The sequence below is a fragment of the Camellia sinensis genome, chromosome 2 (assembly GCF_055761805.1).
Source record: "Camellia sinensis isolate YWXY chromosome 2, ASM5576180v1, whole genome shotgun sequence".
Taxonomy (NCBI): domain Eukaryota; kingdom Viridiplantae; phylum Streptophyta; class Magnoliopsida; order Ericales; family Theaceae; genus Camellia; species Camellia sinensis.
The window spans coordinates 129,142,861-129,163,278 of NC_138962.1; the positions used below are offsets into that span (position 1 = coordinate 129,142,861).

Genomic DNA, 20,418 nt, shown 5'->3' on the forward strand with positions numbered 1-20,418 from the left:
CCATAATTTAAATTGAAGAGCGCTATTTAGTCTTATGAGGTCTGTCATAGATCTCGTTTTGATAATTCGTACTATTAAAGATGTTGGACATTTCATTTTTTATTTTGTGAACACAGAAAAATTATATCGATTTAATAATCATAACCTACTTAATTTATTGCATTTGTCATAACGAAAAAAAGGACAATTATAATCTATTCAATTTAAATTAATTTTACAAACCTGTATCTCAGCTCTCCAAAAGCGAGCTATGCTCCTTCCTCATGCTTCAATGCGTAATATTAGAGTACATAATATTTTAATTATTAAAGTATTTGTAATAAGTGAAACATTGTTATATATTTTTATATATGTTGGAACGTTATATTGGAGGACTTTTTAATACAATTTTATTTTATAAAAATTAGTTTGCTCGCATTTAAACCATCATCAGCAACAAGCATTCCAACAGAAAACCAACAACCAACCAGCAACCGACCAACAACACAAGTGCACTAGAAAACCAACTGTAGTAGCCCAAGTTTACAATGGTTGTGATGGATTTAGTGTGTTGTTGGAGGGAAGGAAAGAGAGATTTTCAAAAGAGACTATAAGAGACAGTTGTCGCCATCTCCTCCCTACTCAAGGTTTTGCTCCCACTGTGAAATGTGGTGGTGTTGCCAATGGAGAAGGAACGGGAGGAAGATGGAAGAAAATAGTCGAAGATAAGGGGGTGTTTGCTTGTTATGCTAATATTAATGTGGCTTGTTTGGTTGCAAGGATAGATTCAGTTTTTTTTTTTTTTTTTGGGTCAAAGATAGAATGTTAGTATGTTAGTAAAATTAGATTATAAATTTAAAGAACCGCCGTTGATCTATCAACTCGAACCTCAAACTTTCCACTCACCGCAGTAACCCTAAGGCGAGGCTACATGCCGGTTGGCCACAAGGGCCTCGGCCGGATGGATTTAGTTGGGTGTTCAGTATTTAAGAAATAAAAGGTAATTTTGGCGTCTAGTTGCCAAAATATAGTGATATAAATAAGACATTTCCGTTGCTAAGAAAGAACAGTGTAATTTCATTTTAGAAACCACAGGGAAGTCTGTGTAATTAGCCCATAAATAAAACAAAACAACCAGATTCAAAATGACAGAAGACACACAAAAAAGCACTGGAAGGGTAACGGTATAATGTGTCTACTTAATTCACAAAAAGACAAATTACACAAAATAATAGGTATAATAGACTATTAGCACAACTGTAACAACCAAAATATAGCTTTATTTGATGCAATTAAAGGTCACTCTCACAAACAACATCACTAGTCTAGGCGTATAAAGGTGAAAAGGTTGTTACAAGGAATAACGGGTTGCGAAAGAAATTCTCATATCCTCTAACTCAACTAGCACAACAGTCTTCCCGGTCACAAATTATAAGGAATGGGATGGGATCCCAAATTTAGTTCTAGCTTACTTTTAGTTTTCTTCATTTTCGCTTTAAATCGAGATTTTGCCACTAGTGTCTGCACTGTGTTTACAAAATTCCCAACTGCCATAACAATCAGTAGCACCCCACAGGTAACAACCTGACCAAAAGTAAATTAGATAATCTATTAAGTTTTATCCCAGTATGAGAATGGTTATTAAAATCGCGATCCGGATCGTAGGATACGATCCTATATTGCTAAAAAGATCCATATCGTTGTAGGATGGGTGCTACAATAGGATCGCAATATGGGATCGTGTAGAATCGTATAAGATCATAGGTAGGATCATAAGTAGGATCGTTGATTTTTTGATTTTTCACTTTACGATCCTACCTAGGATCCCGATTTTAACAACCTTGAGTATGAGTCCAACTAAGATGTTAAATTACTCAAGCAAATACTGAAATAGAATTAAGAATTTAATCTTAAAAGCAAAGTAAATCACAAATATAAAACCCATGGCAATACTTCTCCAAGCATCCACATAACAATACTCAAAACATACTTCTTACCTGCCACTCAAAAACAACACCAGCCAGTGCAGCTTTAAGTAGCAAAATTCCGACATATGCTTCAAAACCCTGAAATCAAGAACATACAAATAAAGGTCACTTAAATTTAGCTCAGATCTCCATGGTGACATATTGTTGCTTCATTTATTGGATTAGTAGCAACTAACAAATGAAAGTGAACAATTAATTTGCGAGACCTATTACTGAAGAAAATATGTAGTAGAACTATTAAGCAAATGAAAGGCCTTGAGAAGCCAAAAAGTCCATCACAAATACTGTCGGCATGCTCTAAGTAAATTTCTTTTGAAGTACTGGATCTTAATTTCATTATTTTTTTCACTGAAGGATTGGGCAATTAATGATCATCATGCAATGATGTACAGATTCTTTCCTTTTTTTGGTGAGCATGCCTCTTTCTAATATCTTCAAAGAAAAAAACGAAAAAAAAAATCAAATAACTTCATGGTGACATCATGACATGTGAGCCAAAGAAGTTCAAAACAGAGAGAGAGCTGTGATGAAAGAGCAAGTTGCATTACATGTATAAAACTAGGATTGTTGAATGGCAAACTAGAAGAGAATGATAATATGACTTCAACTTCATCAAGTAATGAAAGAAAACACTCAAGGAATGTGATGATGTTTGATAGTAACAAAAACTTCCCTTCCCTAGCTGTTATATATATTTAATTATTTATACATGTACATAACTTTTGGCAAGTTATGTAGGAAAAAAAATGAATATTTAACAACCTTAATTTAAATCGCTTTTGTGTTTGTTTGATTCAACATGACTTGGATGGCAAAGCATACATTAATATGATCTTTTGTGGGGATGGTCCCCAAAACAGGCATTTGTACAACTTAAATCACCTGTAATATGAATAGAATGGGTGCCAACCACCATAGTTGACCGTCGACTCCAGCAGTTTCTCCCCAAACAACATCCATTCTCCTAGCCTGCAATTAACAACGGGATCAAATGGTAAGAGTCATCCCAGACCTGCAGAGGAGAACAACTGCAATAAACATTATATGCCCACCAAAAAAAAGTTATATCTGTATTTTGATGGGCCATAAAAAACTAACACAGATCGGCTAGAAGACAAAAACATGGTTATTGCAACCAACAGAAGCAAAAGAACTCATTGAAGTTCTGCAAACCATGCAGGACGACAAGGTTTCACAAAGAGCACCCAACCAAGTGCAGACACACACGCAAAGTAGACTGCAGAAAGAACTGAAGATAATAAAGGCAAAAATGAAGCATGCACAAAAATTCGTTGGTGAAAGGAGTTTTTTTTGTTTTTTCTTTTCAATTACACCTTGCCGAGTGCAATATGTGTACAAAGCCTTTGCCGTTGATATCTATTTTGTAGAAGCATTGCAACTCCTTGCATGATAGCCCATTGAAGGAACAGTTGCACCCCTCTCTGCACAGTACATGTACAGTCTCACTCAAAAAAAAAAAAAAAAAAACAAAATTTCAATATGCACTTAAGAAGGAGAATAACCTGCTTCTGGGTCTCCCAAGTGAGACTGATAAGTGCCATGGCCATAGTGAAGTAGTGATGTTTTATCCACCTACATCAGCACAAGTGCAAGCATTAACATATTCTGTGGTTGTATGCATATTAATCTAGGAGGCAGATAAGAATCACAAAAAAAAAATCCAATGCATTTTCACACTTTCATCCAAGTTCTGACACAATTCAGAAAATAAAGAGAATGAGCCTGCCAGTTGAATAAAAAGCATGATATGAGTCCAGCAATATTGAACATGGCAGAAATTCGCTGGAATTAGAATGTAGTTGCTGCTGCTGCATATAAGAGAACAAGATACTGCTAGAAAAACTCAATTTAACAAAATTAAACATGTCTATTTGGAGTCAACTCAATGAATTCTTTTGCAACATGCAGCTCCATCTAGAGTAATATCCTCCTTTCATTATTGACAACCATTATTTTTTTCATATACTCTACCCTCTGTTCATTTTCTAATTCATTGCAATATGCAATTTGACAACACACTGTATAAATTCATTTACTGAATATCATGCTATAATTTTAAGCATCGAAGTCAAAAGATTCTTCTGGCAACTCTATTTTATAGCATAAATTCATTGCCAGTAAAATTGCATATTCACTTTCCCTCCTGAAAGGCATGGGAGATGAAATTACTAATGTCTGACTATGAAAATATGTTTTAAAAAAATCTCAATCACAAATACACATAGTTTAAATGATGAAGAATAAAGGCAAGGCAATCTTAGCACAAAATTCAACCAAATGCATATAAGATCATATCAAATTACCATGGGCGAATATCACTTCCATTCACTCTAAGTATGTTCTCTCGCAAAGCCAAACCTGTGTAGAGAATTAACAACCATGCCTGAAAAACAAACTTACTTGGTAAGTCAACGAGAGAAAGAAATAGCTGAACAAATGACCCAAGAGACATCAATGCTGGAAACACACTTAGAAACGATTTTTCAAATCTGCATCAAAAAAGACAACAGAAAAAAAATATATGTATGAAAGTCAGTAATGCCCTTCACTGCAGATTGAGTCCACAGTATCTCCGAAAGCATTCTTTTAGATCCTCCTTTTTGAAATTAAACATATGTGTTTAGTTGTCAAAATTTCCGTTAGGCTCAATTAGTTTCAGTACGAAATCACTATACCATATTTTGTTCCAACAAGGTCGGGAAGGTGCATAATAACTTTAAACATACAAAATAAGATGTGGCATCACATAAGCAACAAAATTTATTTCTGAAGTAGCATTGACAGGACAAAAATAAAATAAAACTACAATTATGAATACCAATATATAAAGGGTCTTGTTAACAAGTGTCCCGGGGACACGAAAAGTAGACCCAATTTTTTTTTTGAAAACACAAGACACTTTATTAAATTCAATGCAGTTTTTATGGAAATTAATGCACTTCTTTTAACTGTTTGACCTATTTTCAAGACACTCCTTTATTTCAATCCCAATATCCAGCACTTTTGGCATTTGTCATATACAAATATCTCGAGGACACAACAATTGCACGAATTATAACTAAGATCATTCCAATAAAATAAATTAAATATATCTTTTAAGAACAGAACCAAAAAGATGACATGAGGAACTTAGCATTAATGGGAAAAACTACAAATGCAAGACTGATGTTAGAGGAGGATAAGTTACCAAAATATTTGATATACATGTTTCATACTTCTTTTCTACTTCTAAATCTGAAAATTCAGTCAAATGAAGAAACTAAACCCCAAGTAAAGAATCATGCCAATCTCAAATCATACCTGAGGGAGAAATGTAGGGAAATTAGTTAAAAGTTCTCTTGTTAAGATTCCGAAAGTCCAGTGTAGCTTCAGCAACAACAGGGTCTAAAAGTTCACTACAATCAAACATTGGAAGAGTGATTTTCAAATATGATTTATCATATGATATGCCATCATAAATAGAGAATAATTGTCAGATGAAATCATAATTTCTTTTTTCCCCATAAATAACTTATTGTGAAAGAAGGACTACAAACATCTTTACCAGCTCAAACATGAATAAATGAATAGGGTCTTTTAATTCGATGGACTCCTCTCCTCTTCAGGTGGGAAATTCTCCAAAACTGGTTTAAGACGTTGGCCAGTCACTTTAAAAACATTACCATTCTTGGGATTTTCAATCTGGGCCCCATGAGAAAAAACAGTTTTAACTATGAAACGGCCCAGTCCATCTAGATCTCAATTTACCAAGAAACAAATGTAGTCTAGTTTTATACAAAAGAACCTTTTGTGAAGGATTAACAATTCCTTTGAGTACAAACAATATTAACATTAAAAACATATCATATACAATGACACGGGGAGGACTAGTCAATCAACTAGATGCCCTTTTTTCTTCCAAAACAGCACACCTTTTCTGCTCCCTTATCGACAAAAATATGCAATCCTGCCATTAGGCAATAGAAATATTATCCTTTATTTGATGAAAAGCTACAAACACAAGACCCTTGTGAGTAAAAAGGTATACATCTTATGTAGAGGGGTAGAAAATTAAGATAAAAACTACCATTTGTTTTGCTGAATTCGAGCAGCCCGAGCACCCTTGACAACATTGCGGTCAGATCTAGCGTTTTTGCTATTATCTAAGTCACCAAATATATATTTCATAAAAGGAACAAATAAAGAACAGAAGACGAGTAGTAATTAAAAGGAAAAACAAATAAGTATTTGAAGACCAAAATCAAAATATTAAAGGATTGGAGGTACAATGAAATCTTGTCTAACCTTTGAGAGAGGTTTTGTGAATGTTATGAGATGATTTAGAAGCATACCGAGTCTTATGGGCCTTATTGAGCAATTGATATTGTTGAAGGCTCAAATGTAGTTTTTCTACAAATTTAAATTAAATTCATTAAATCACAATTAAATACAAATTGAGAGAATGAATATAATATCCAAAATTCATAGAACAACTATGTAATTTTAAGCATTCATCACACCTCCCAACCAGCTTTATTGCTAGAACCTAGGAATTAGGGTGACTAAAATAAAACCAAAAAGTAAAATAAAAGCAACAACTCTCACTTCTGCAAGAAATCACGATTGAATTTAGTGGATTTATTATATATAGCCCAACAGACATCAATTATGTAGCGACTACCACCAATAAACTACTAACTTAACCCTATTATTGTTTTTTCTTTTTCTTTTTCTTTTTTTTTTGGTTAAGTATGAAAGCCAATTTGTAGACATAAGCAGTAACTCAAAAATAAAATACTACTCATGCCAATTAGTTTATCAATTTTCTCTTGACCCCAGGCTCTAAGGATTTGCAAAGCACACAAAAAACTATCCTACAATGCCAATTGCTGAGGTTTAATTGTTCTGCAGGCTAGGCGTAAGCTCTCTTTTAGAGGGGGTATTGCCTTTGGCATGTCATGAGCTTCATTGTAAATCCCCTTTTATGGCAATAAAACACTTACCCCTTAAAAAGCATAGCATGACGAACAATGCCTATGCGCCACAGAAGCCGAGAAAAGGAAAACTAACAAATATCAACTATATTCAATATTGGAAATGGAAAGAAAATAATTCTTCCATGATATGGCTGAATTCTTTTGGATATCACAACTGTAAACATTTAGATTTAGTCAATACTATAGAATAGGAAAGTTTATTAGGATCAAAATTAGTAGCTAAAGAGTAGCTAATTAGTAGCTAAAGAGTAGCTAATTAGTAGCTAATCAATTCCTAATTTTATGCCTTGTATCTCCTATAAATAGAGGTGCTATGTACATTGTTTGAATATGAGAATAAGAAATATTGTTCTTTCTAGCTTTCATGGTATCAAAGCTGAGGACTTATTCTCTGACCCTTCTGAGGTAATCCTAGAACCAGCAAGTTGTCCTTCACCATATCAGAAACCACATCTGAATCCATTGTTACCGTTTCACCGAAAAACATTGAGAAACATGTCTCCAACACTGATTCTCACTCGGTGCAAATCACCCGCATCAAACTCAATGGTGATAATTTCTTGCGTTGGTTTCAGTCCATCCAGATGTACATTCGGGGCCGAGGAAAGATCGGATACTTAACAGGAGAGAAGAAGGCACCAGCAAAAGAGGACTCGGCAAATGCTACCAGGGATGCTGAAAACTCCATGGTCATGACATGGTTAGTGAATTCCATGGAGGAAGACATCAGCTCCAACTATATGTGTTATCCAACAGACAAAGAACTCTGAGATAATATCACCCAGATGTATTCGGATTTGGGAAATCAGTCCCAAATATATGAGTTGACAATTAAACTTGGTGACATTTGTAAAGGAGAGGACAGTATCACTAAGTACTTCAATTCTCTGAAATTGTGGCGAGATTTGGACATGTTCAATGATTATGAGTGGAAGTCAACTAAGGACTGCAATCACAACAGAAAGATGGTGGAGGATCACCGTATCTACAAATTCCTTGCCGGCTTAAACATCGAATTTGATGAAGTCGGAGGGAGAATAATTGGCCACCAACCTCTGCCTCCTGTTGGTGATGTCTTTGCTGAAGTTAGGAGAGAAGAAAGCCGTAGGAATGTGATGAATGGGAAAAAGGGACCTACTACACCTGTGGAAAACTTATCCATGATTGCATCAGATGCAAGTGCAAACAAGGTTTTTAAACCATGGAAGAATGAAAAATCTTGAGTATGGTGTGATTATTGCAATAAACCACACCATACTCGAGAAAACTGCTAGAAGATCCATGGGAAGCCTGCAACTTGGAAGAGCTGCAAATCAAGTAACAGACCAATTCATGCATCCTCCTATCCCAATGAGGTTGAAGTAAGTCTGTTCAGTAAGGAGTAGATGGATTATCTTCTTAAACTGCTAAAATCCAATTCTTTATCCAGCACTCCTAGTGGTTCTCTTGCACAGACAGGCAGCAATCCTTATGGCTCTATCTTGTAGTCAAAATTCTGTCCCATGGATCATTAATTCGGGGGCATCTGATCACATGACTTCTTTCTCTTCTTTATTCAATACTTATTTATTTTATTCTGAAAGTGAAAGAGTTAGGATTGCTGATGGCAATTTCTCACCCATTGTAGGAAAAGTTCAAATAAAAATTTTAGAAAATATTACTCTTCACTCTGTCCTTCATGTTCCTAAATTGGCCTGCAAGTTGTTGTCTGCCAGTAAATTATCCAAAAACTCTCACTTTCGTGTTGTTTTCTTTGACTCTCAGTGTGAAATTCAGGACCGTAACTTGGGGAGGTTGATTGGCAGTGCTAGAATGGTCAATGGTCTTTACTACTTTGATGATGACATATCCAGCAACAAAACAACTCAAGGCTATGGTTGTAGTATTAGTTCACTTTCGGCTCGCGAGCAAATAATGCTTTGGCATTTCAAACTAGGACATCCTAGTTTTTCATATCTTAAACATTTGTTTCGTAACTAGTTTAAAAATTTGGATTGTTCGTCTTTTCAATGTGAAAGTTGTTATTTATCTAAAAGTCATCGAACTACTTATCTTACAAAACCCTACCGTGCCTCTAAACCATTCTACTTAATTCATAGTGACGTGGGGTTTCTCCAAGGTTACCACCATGACTGGTGTAAAGTGGTTTGTAACTTTTATAGATGATCACACTCGGCTTTGCTAAGTTTATTTGATGAAAGACAAATTTGAAGTAAAAAACGTGTTTCAAGATATTTACAAAATGATTGACAATCAATTTCATTAAAAAATTAGTATTTTTCGAGCTGATAATGGAAAAGAGTACTTCAATGAATATCTAGGGAATGTTTTTAGAGAAAAAGGTATTTTTCATCAATCTATATGTCGTGACACTCCTCAACAAAATGGTATTGCCGAAAGAAAAAATAACCATTTACTGGAAGTAGCTTGAGCCATAATGTTCTCTATGTATGTTCCCAAATATCTATGGGGAGATGCCATTTTGACAGCCTCTTATTTAATTAACAGAATGCCTACCCGGGTTTTGCAATATGTCACACCCCTAGAATATTTCAAAAAAACCTTTCTTGATTGCAGAATTAATTCAGATTTGCCTTCAAAATTTTTTTGCTATACTATTTTCGTTCACATACCCAGCCAAATTCGATCCACACTTGATCTTAGAGCAGAAAAATGTGTTTTCATCGGGTATGCTCCAAACAAAAGAGGCTACAAGTGCTATAATCCTCAAACAAAAACATTTGGGTGATTATGGATGTCTCCTTTCTTGAAACTCAATCCTATTTTACCAAAAATTCTCTTCAAGGGGAGAAAAAGAAAAAGCAAGAAAATTTTTGGCAGACAACTTCGGATCCCTTACCAAATCCTATTCGATCTCCATCCCTTGTTTTCTGAAAAACAAGAACAGAAACAGGGTATTCAAGATATGGAGAACGAAGGAAATCGCAGTCCAACTTCTCCAAACATAGAAGGCTCACAAGCAGGGGGAGAAATACTACAATTGGAACAAACTGTTCCCGAACCTGAGTTTTTGGTTTATGCTCGGAAAAATACTCAAAGAAAAAGTAAAGACTAGCCAACCACTCTACCACAAAGCCAATCAGAATCTCTTAAAAAAGGTCCTTCAAGTAGTTCAGGTATTCCTAATCTGGTTCCTCCATCATCTGTCTCTACTTCATTTCCATTTCCTTCAGCGATTTTACCTAAAGTTATACCCACAGATTGTGATCTTCCTTTAGCCATTAGGAAAGGAATTCGAAAATGTACCCAACATTCCATTGCGAAATATTTATCTTATGATAAACTTTCCAAAAGTCATAGAGCATTTACTTCAAAAATATCTAACCTGTTTGTTCCTAGAATTATTAAGGAAGCCTTGGATGATCCTAATTGGAAATCAACAATTATGGAAGAGATGAATGCTCTAGAAAAGAACGGTACTTGGATGCTAGTGAATCTGCCTAAGGACAAAAAGACAGTAGGGTGCCAATGGGTATTTACAGTGAAGTGCAAAGCTGATGGTAGCGTGGAAAGATATAAGGTGAGACTCGTGGCAAAAAGGTTTACACAAACCCTCAGGATTAACTACCAAGAAACCTTTGCTCCAGTTGCCAAGATGAACTCAATTCGGGTTTTACTGTCACTAGCAGTTAATTCCAGCTAGCCTCTACATCAATTAAATGTAAAAAATGTCTTCTTGAATGGAAATCTAGAAGAAGTCTATATGAACCTACATCCAGGTTTTGAAAAGAAGTTTGGTATAGATAAAGTCTGCAAATTAAACAAGTCTCTATACGGCCTCAAACAATCCCCAAGGGCGTGGTTTGAACGATTTGGGAAGGTTGTAAAAATCCTTGAATACAGTTAAAGCCAAGCAGACCATACTATGTTCTATAAACACTCAAGAGAAGGTAAAGTAGCTATCTTGGTTGTTTATGTAGATGAAATAATTCTAACAGGTAATGATAGTGCCGAATCGAAAAAGTTAAAGAAAGAACTTGCTAAAGATTTCGAGATAAAGGTCCTGGAGCACTAAGATACTTTCTTGGAATGGAGTTCGCTAGATCTACGGAGGGCATTTTTGTCACTCAGCGCAAGTACACAATTGACTTGCTCAAAAAAACAGGCTTGCTCGGATGTAAAGCTGCTGAAATACCAACCGAGCTCAAATTGAAGCTACAACATGCTAGAATTAAAGATGTGGTGAATATAGACCAGTTTCAGAGACCTGTTGGAAGACTGATATACTAATCTCACACACGTCCCGACATAGCATTCGCAGTAAGCAGAGTAAGCCAATTCATGCATTCACCAGGAAAGGAGCACTTTGAAGAAGCATACAGGATCCTAAGGTATCTAAAGGGAACTCCTGATAAAGGCTTGATATTTTAAAAAACAAGGACATCTTCAAGTGGAAGTACATACAGATGCAAATTGGGCTGGGCTGGAAGCATCACTATCCGGAAATCACATTCCTCGGACTTCTTACATTTACTATGGTAATCACATAACCTTTTTTCTTTTCAGGGCCCACCGGCCATACCATCGGCCCCGGAGGTTCTTCTACTGCCATCGAAATTTCCTCAGATTCAGACGACGACGACCTTCCCATTGCTACAAGGGTCACAAGGTTCAGGACCGGCAAGGCAGTACTTCCAGATGTTGAAGAAGAACCAAGTGCTAGGGCCGCACCAACTACTGAGGCTGAGCCAGTTGTGGAGACTGCAGAAAATGAAGTTCCCTTTGCTGTGGAAGTTGTTGCGGACGGCCTAGTCGGAGGGTGCAGAGCCTCCAAACCCCGCTGATTCTGTGCACTCCGACCGTTCCTCTGTCGGCAGTACTTCCAGATGTTGAAGAAAAACCAAGTGCTAGGGCTGCACCAACTACTGAGGCTGAGCCAGTTGTGGAGGCTGCAGAAAATGAAGTTCCCCCAGCTGTGGAAGTTGTTGCAAGCGGCCTAGTTGGAGGGTGCAGAGCCTCCAAACCTCGCTGATTCTGTACACTCTGACCGTTCCTCTGTCGGTGGAGAGGATTTTTCCCTGAGACCCCAAGGGAAGATAGCGGCATGAGAGAGCCGCTGGAAGTTGCACCACCTCCCTTTGGAATTGCATCTGGTGGTTCCTCCCAGTCCACTGAGTCTCCATTGGTTCAGCAGACCCCACTTCCAAACGCCTAAGTGGCTGAGGAGAGGGCAAGTGTAGCGACTGCTTCCACTGTTCCTGCTGTGGCCCCTCTAAATTTGGACCGACTTGCAGAGGTAGCTGTCATTTTAGCCGCCCACACTGTTATTGCTGTCGCTGGGACCTCTGACCCAGTTGCTTTGGCAACCTTTGAACAGCTGGCAAACTTGTACCCCACTCACTTTCCGAAAATGCCAGCTGACGTTGGGATATCCTAAGATTTTTATACTGGAATGGATACCATTGCTGTTCTAGATCTGAACGTTGGAGACTACCAGATGGATGACCTCTTTTCGAAGCGACATGACAGCGCAGGCAGCTTTAGTCTTTCTCGCGAGGCTAGTTCACCCGGTCGCCAACGCAGCATCTATCCATTCCAATGCTGCTGGGCAATCATCTTCAGGGGAAGTGCGTCGTCCTTAGACCTTTGGTCGCTCCACCAGTCTCCCTCTAGTGATTGAAGTTGGAAAGGGTGTGAGGGAGTCCTCTCAGCTCTTAGAGAAAGTTTCTTTTCTGAGTTACTGGGTCTCCTCTGCAGCTGCTCCCACTCTCGCCCCGCATCCAGGAGCTGCTACTTTTAACGTTCCTGGATCTCTGGTACAGATAGCACTGCTGGAGTCACTCGCCAACTTCATTTGCGACCTTGCTACTAAGAAGATTCTGACCACCCCTAGCAAGTTCGTGGAAAGTGCCGAGGCAAACCAGAGCGGCTTTGAGAGGAATAGTTTGGACCTATCGTGGATGAGGGATAGGCTTCAGGCAGTCGACAGTTTCCTCGAGCATGCAGACAACGTAGCGATGATAAGGCCAGTTTTGAACCCATCATCTACTCGTAAACTTGTAGTACCTGCTGCTGCTTGCCTCAACAACTTTGTACGGGCCTTCCCATCTTGGTGAGAACTTGGGAATTAGTTGCCCCCGCATGATTTCGTCTATTGTCTTCCATACCAAGTCCCCTTTATTGAACTTCTTGTGTTGAACAGATTGATTGTAGGCACGAGCTATGGATTGATGATACTTTTCCATTGCCCGCGAGGCTCGATCATTTTTTTCTTCAGCTGCCTCTATGTCATTCATTCTGCTGTTTGGAACAAAGTGTGCTGACATAGCCATTCTTGCTGAGGGTACTGCCAACTCAACTGGTAACACAGCTTCGGACCCGTACACTAGGGAAAATGGGGTTGCCTGAGTTGGCTTTCTCTTTGACGTTCTATACGCCTAGAGTGCTACGAGAAGCCATTCAGACCATGTGCCCCCTGCTTCATCCATTATTTTACTTAATATACGAATGATGGTTTTGTTGGTCGCCTCAGCTTGTCCATTCCCTTGGGGGTAGTATGGACTAGACTTGTGCTGCTTGATCTGGTAGGCGTTCAGTAGGGATGGCAATATCAACCCGGCCCAACGGGGACCGGACCGCCTTGTCCTGATAAATCGAGTTTTCCCCGAAAATTATTCACCATAGGGCCGGGGCTGGTATTGAAAAATACATCCACGATAATTTTCGGGCCGGGGACGGGGATAGGCTTGTCGGCCCCGGCCCCGGCCCCGCCCCGCCCCGAAATTTCTCCGATTCATCCCCGCCTCTGTTCCTCTTGTATTATATAAATATCAATTTCACTTTTGATCTTATCTTCTCTCTCACTGACTCTCAACTATCTCACTCTCTCTCTTATCTTCTCTCTCTCAACTCTCTCACTCTCTTCACTCTCTCGTTTTCAACTCTCTCCCTCTCTCAACTCTCTCGTTCTTCTCTCTCTCTCAACTCAACTCTCTCACAGTCACGACACGGCGACATCGCCACCACCGCCGCTGGCCCCAACCCCCCTCTCTCTCTTCTCCTCGCCTCAGTTTCTCTTTCTCTCTCTCCACTTCGTCTCTCTCTATTCTTGAGCAGAAGGTCCATCTCTCTCTCACCACCACCGAACCCACCACCACAACCACCGTCGATCTCGCCAGAGAGCCTGGTCATTGGCATCGCTAAGATCTGTGCCAGACGATGGAGGTGTACTCAGATCTGTTATCTCTCTCTCTCTCTCCCTCTGATCTGATGTTCTTGATCTGTATTGTTCAGAATAATTTTTTTTAATCTGTGCTAGTTATATATTGATCTGTTATACATTAAACAAAATTGATCTGTTATATATTGATCTGTTAATTTTTTTTTTGATTTGTGATATATATTGATTAGTCAGTGAGTTGTTGAACAAAATTCAAAAAAAAAAAAAAAGCTTGGGGATATTTCAGGGTCGGGGAAACCCGATCCCCGTTAGGGGACGGGAACAAGAGGGTGATGGGCTCCCCTGGCGGGGATCGGGGGCAGAGGCGGGATTTTTTAATCTTTGGGGATCGGGGACGGGGAGGGCAGTCCCCGGCCCCGTCCCGCCCCGTTGCCATTCCTAGCGTTCAGCAGTCTTCCCACATGACGATTTACAAAGGGAGTTCCATTGTTGGACAACATTACTTCTGGTATGCCAAACCTACAGATTATGCTTTCTCTGATGAAGTTGGCTGCTCCTGCCCCGTTTGCCTTCCTCATCGGTATGGCCTCCACCCACTTGGTACTAACTTCAGTCGCTGCAATCTGTGGCCTTTCGATTGCTGCGCTGTCAAATGCCCCAGTATGGAACAGGTAAGGGGTCTTGATGTTGTGCAGCTCAACCGCCGGTGCATGTATCAAGTTCCCAAACTTCTGGCAGGATTGGCATCTCCTTACAAAGTTTTTAGCATCTTCTTCAATTGTCGGCCAGTAGTAACCGAGGTGAATGAGAAGTCCATATAATCGCTGCCCTCCTTGATGTTCTATCTTGTGGGCTTCCCTCAGCACCTCATTTGCCTCATCCTTTGGTCAAGGAAGAAGCGGAGGGCCCGTCTCTTAACTCTGATTGCATCGGCTTTGTTCTCAGGCAGTATGCCATTTCCAAGGTAGTCGACATATGGCTGCCTCCATTCTTCACTGCTTAAGAAATGGGCTTCCTCTTCCTTAGGATGGGATTGGCATTTTGCACATTGCCTCTACAACTCAGTACTTTCCTTTTCCATCTCTGGCCAGTAATACCCATGCCTCTGTATCCGTCGGTATAGACTGATATCTCCATCTCCACGAGACTTAGCATGTATCTGCTTAAGTCTGTAAGTTACTTCTTGTCTACCGACGCACCTTGCCAGCAAGTTGTTGGCACCGCAAAAATACAACTCTCCTCTGAGGAGCAGAAATTATGCAAGTTCTGCTGGTCTGATTGTTCTCTGGCCTGTTTTCAACTGTTCTGTTGGATTATATTTGCTTTCCATCCCTCAGCATCTTGCTCTGTATGCTCTTCGGCTAACACTACTGGTGCTGTTCTTTTCTCGATGACGATGGCTATACTATGATCTGGTATATCCACCTTTGCCCCCAGTGTAGCCAAGGCATCGAGGAAACGGTTATGTGTTCGGGGGTATGCTGGATTTCGACATCATCAAATTGAGTGAGCAACCCTTAAACCACGGTGCAATACGAGCCCAATAGAGGCTCCTTTAAGGCGAAATCACCCATTGTTTGCCTGACAACTAACTCAGAGTCGCCCAAAATTTTTAACCTGCGAAGTCCCTTCTTTTGGGAAGCGATTAGACCCAGTATCAACGCCTCATATTCAGCCTCGTTGTTTGAACATTCAAAATCAAGCTTATATGATAGATGAAACTTCTCTCCTTCTTCACTGGTTAGTGTTATGCCAGCTCCACCTTTCTCAGCTCCCGAAGATCCATCAAATTTGAAGTTCCAATAGGCCTCAACTGCAGTTGCTGAGACATGGACCGCACCTGGTAGATGCAGGTTCATGTTCACCAGAATATAACACAAGTGATGTCATATTCTACTAGAGCCAAAAGCCATCTTGCCATTCTTCCAGTCAGAGCGGGTTTGCTTAGCAAGTAGCGGACCGGATCACTCCGGGGTCACAACATGGATCGGGTGTGCCAAAAAATACTGATGTAATAGACTGGCTTCTCAATGCCATCTACGTCTTGGACAAGTAGAGCCCCAATAGACCGAGGTGTAGACGTCAGGTACAGTAGCAGAGACTTGTTAGGTTGTAGGGCAATCATTGTAAGTGCTTTCTTCACCACATCAAATGCCTGCTGGTGTTCTTGCAACCATTCAAACTTATGATTCCCTTTCAGCAGTGTCCCAAAGGAAAATGTTATCTCAGCAAGGGCTGGAATTAACCTCCTAAGATATGACACTTTGCCTAGGAATTTCTTCAAAGCCTTTTGAGAGTGGTGGTGGCATCTCCATGATTGATTTAATCTTATCCCCATCTACTTCAATCCCCCGCCGGTGTACAAAAAAGCCAAGGAACTTGCCGGCGGTAACTTCGAAGGTACAATTGAGAGGGTTCATCTTTAGGCAGAATTTACAACACCGCTGAAACATGGGGCAATGGAAACTCATCTTTCGGGCAGGCCTCATTCATTCAGGTCGGGAAAGTCTACGTAGACCCTGATCTGGCCGTTCTTCTTCTCCACAGGCATAATATTTGCTAGCCAAGTTGGGTACTGTATAGGCTCAATGAACTTGGCCCTCGGCAACTTTTCTACCTCTTCCTTAATCTTTGCCTCAAGGTCAGGGTGATACTTTTGAGCATGCTGCTTTATTGGCTTAGAGTTGGCAAAAGTATCCAAGTGATGGGTGACAAGAGACGGGTCAAGACCAGGCATCTCATCGTATGTCCAAGAAAAAAAAGTCACTGTACCGCTTCAGTAGTGTTATCAATTATGCCTTAGCTGTTGGAGCCATTATGTCGCTGATGAACACGGGGCTTGCTCTGCCCTGGTAAGTCGCTGAGGTTGACCTCAGCAAGTACCTCCTGCTGCGGTTTGGGTCTATCATGCACGCATTCAGGGGCGGGCTCAGGGGTCTCCACCAACTCTTCTTGGGACTCGTCATCGTCACATTTATTTGTCTCGGGGCCATCCTCCCAAGGTATGAAGCCTACACTCCAAGACCCGTCATAGGTAGTAAACTGTCTTACCGCCATCCCACACCTTAACAATCTTGGGCGGAGGACTTGTGGGCTTGCTGCTCCTTCTGCCCACTACTTTCTGGAGCAACCCCAGCATCCCGAATGCCTTCCTATTTTGGCAATTTTACTCTTGCAACTTTACCGGTCCTTGGAGTTTCACCCGTTGACAACTCAGTAAAAAAAACTGCATCCGAATAGTGTGCCTCCTCAACCCCAAATGGCTGTTCAGACGCATTTATATGGTTACTGTGCGCTTTCCCAACTTTGCCTTCACGCATTGGTGATAACTCGACGGGATAGCTCCATATCGGTGCATCCAAGCTCTGCCAAGTATCATGTGGCAATTTGTGTCCGCTTCAATCACATGAACCTTGGTTGCGGAACGGATCTCACCAACTGCTAAGTCCACGACCACATGGCCCTTGGTATCTTTATTCTCGCCGCTAAAACCCGTCACAGTGATGGGTTGGCGAACCATCCTGGACTCTGGGACACCAGCCTTTGCAAAGGTGTCAGTAGTGATGATGTTTATGGACGCCCCTGCCATCAAGGAAAGAACGCTTGAACTCTACATCACTGATGTATGCTGTGACAAAAAGCGGACGATTATGGGGAAATGGGTATACTCTGTCTGCCTCTGAAAAAGTAATGGCCCCATAAGCTTCCTGAATGCGCCGAGACGCATACTACTTGGCCTCAGCAACTTCATCATGGTGCACTTCAAAGATATTAATGAGGGCTTTTGTTGCTTCCAACCTGGCGGCTTGGCTAAGCCCCCAACTGGTCAAAGAAGGCGCGAAACTTAACAGAGATTTGCAAGGCCTGGGCATTAGCATCCTCTGCGAATTTTGCCTCTGTAGGTACACTGTCTCAGGGAGCTGGCCGGTTGCAATTTCTTCTAACTCATCATAGTAAGACGCCATATGCACTTGATCACGCACAGGCCCGAGATAGCCAATCATATATGTACATTCTTTCCCTTCCCCTTGTGGTTAGGATAAGGGTCCTTTCGCACATCACGGTTACCGGCATCTTTGAACTTCAGCTCATTTGCGTCAACTTTCTTCTTGAAGATACTTTTCAAAGTCCAACAGTCCGTAGTAGGGTGTCTGGTGATTCTGTGATAGACACAATAATCCAAGCTTTCTTTGTCCTTCTTAGTTGGAGGGACATTAACTGGAGGCAAGGTAAGTTCACCATCAGCTACTCATTTTTTAACCAGAGCCTTAACATTCTCAAGGCTGCAAGGACATGGATTTCTGTCCTCATAACTCTTTCTCTTCCGAGAGGACGTCGCCTCCCCTTGCGAGCGGCTCCCTCCTACAGATGTTATCGCAGCAACTCAGCTACGGCGAGGGTAGCGGTGGCTGTCACGAGATCTGTGCAAGGGACCAGTGGTACTAAGGTTCCTAGCCGCCTCAATCAAGACTGAAATGGTAGGCAGATTATGATTCACCAAGAAAATTTTGTAGTCGCGTATGGCACCCCTCCACACATATGCTGACTAAATGGGCCTCATCCACTAGTTTATGATAGTCAATAGCCTTATCTTGGAACCACTTAACATAGCCCAGTATATCTTCACCCTCCTTTTGGACATTTCGCCCAAGGGTGAGGGTTGTAACTTTCTCTTGGACTTGGAAGAACTTCGTGTGGAACTTGTTCACCATCTCCTCCCAACTCTTGATCGAGTTGGGAGCCAAGTTCACATACCAGCTGCAAGCCCTTTCAGTAAGTGGACTTGGAGAACTCCCGAAGGCGCAGAGAGTGGTCACTGCCATAGACACCAAGAGTTTCAATGAACCTCACCACCTGTTCTCTGGCATTGCCTTGTTTCCTATCAAACTTAATAAACTTGGGCACTGTATACCCAGTTGGGTATGGCATGGTCAATATCTCCTGAGAGTATGGGGCGTTCACATCTGAGTCGGGGAGAGATGGGAGTGGCTTCTTGCTACGCTGTTGCTCGAGCATAGCTTGTACATCGGCTAGAGTAAAAAAGTGAGTGGGCTAGAATGGTCCAGTCTGCTCCTGGGTAGCTGAACCAGCGACCGCACCGTTCGCCTGAAATACCGCCGGAGGCACTTGGATCAGAGCTCGAACCTCAGGGAACAGGTTAGGCACTGGGTTTGGTACTGCTACGGGCGGAGGTGATTGCGCTGGAGCTGGTCGAGAAGCCATGGCCATAATAGCCTCAGTGAGAGTTTGCAAAGCTGCCAGGATCTCCCTCTGCGTATCCTGGAGTGACTGAACTGCCTCAATCACAACACTGTGGTCACCGTCCTCCGCATGTGCTGCTCCGCCATTTGAAGAGCCTTGCTGAACTTCATCCTCTGCCATTTTTTCCAGTGAGGTGTGTAAACCACTATGGGTATGAGCCATCAACAAAGTAGCATCCCCAACGGAATCGCTAGAAATGTAGGGGGGTTCGAGGTTAGTGTAGGTGATTAGAGAGGCAAAACTATGCTAATGGTCCAAGAAAGGTGGAAGTGGCTTGAGAATAAGCCGCAGCAACTGTCTGGAAGTTGGAGAGTATGCAACTCGGTGAGGGTGAAGCAAGTAACTCAAGAAGAAATGTATGGCAGTGCCAAAATGGGCAACATCTCCCCCAAATCCCCAAAATTCCTCTTGTTAAACCTTGAGAAATGGGTCCTATTTATATAGGCTTTTCCTTGGCACCAAGAGCACACCAAGTGGCCAAATAGAGAGAGGACATGTGTCCTAGAGGATCACATGGAATATTCTGCCTTGAGCCACCAGGCTGAAGGTGCCACGTGCCTTTCTACATGTGTTGTGTACTATCTGTTTGCCTCCACAACTACCTTTTTGAGCCTCAGCAAGTGTAGTTGCGACGGGAGTGTTTGGCGCTGCAACTCCCTCTTGAGCCTCAACAAGGGCAGTTGCGACGGGAGCGTTTGCCGCTGCACTTGCCTTCTCAGCTCAAACCTCAGCAAGTGCACTTGCAGCGATAAACCCTGCTGCTGCACTTGCCTTCTCAGTTCTACTTGGCCACTGCATGCATTCTCAGGACTCCATTAGTCTGCTATTGACTATGTTCGTGCTCACTGCAGCAAAGCCTTCACCCTTAGCCACCTAACCACAAACTCCCCAGCTTCCCAGGGTGAAGGCCACAACCAAGCCTGCTATCAGCCGTGCTATTCCTTAGTACCAAGCCCAAGGGGCTTCCTTAGTTCTGCCCGTGCGACTAAGGCATATCTATGACCTGGGTAATGGAAAGAAAGTCACTTATGCTCGGGCTACCCTGCTCCCA

At 41.3% G+C, this 20,418-nt stretch overlaps 1 protein-coding gene across 1 annotated transcript; it reads right to left on the reverse strand.

Moving 5' to 3' along the window:
• Positions 1-216: 216 nt before the first annotated feature.
• On the reverse strand, positions 217-4,848 carry LOC114322472 (uncharacterized). The gene is made up of 6 exons (XM_082915612.1): positions 4,292-4,848; positions 3,491-3,560; positions 3,302-3,409; positions 2,850-2,936; positions 1,977-2,045; positions 217-1,563 (listed from the first exon to the last, which is right to left on the reverse strand). The coding sequence occupies exons 1-6, from the start codon at positions 4,438-4,440 to the stop codon at positions 1,402-1,404; spliced, it is 645 nt and encodes a 214-aa protein (XP_082771738.1). The 5' UTR covers positions 4,441-4,848; the 3' UTR covers positions 217-1,401.
• Between the last annotated feature and the right edge of the window lie 15,570 nt (positions 4,849-20,418).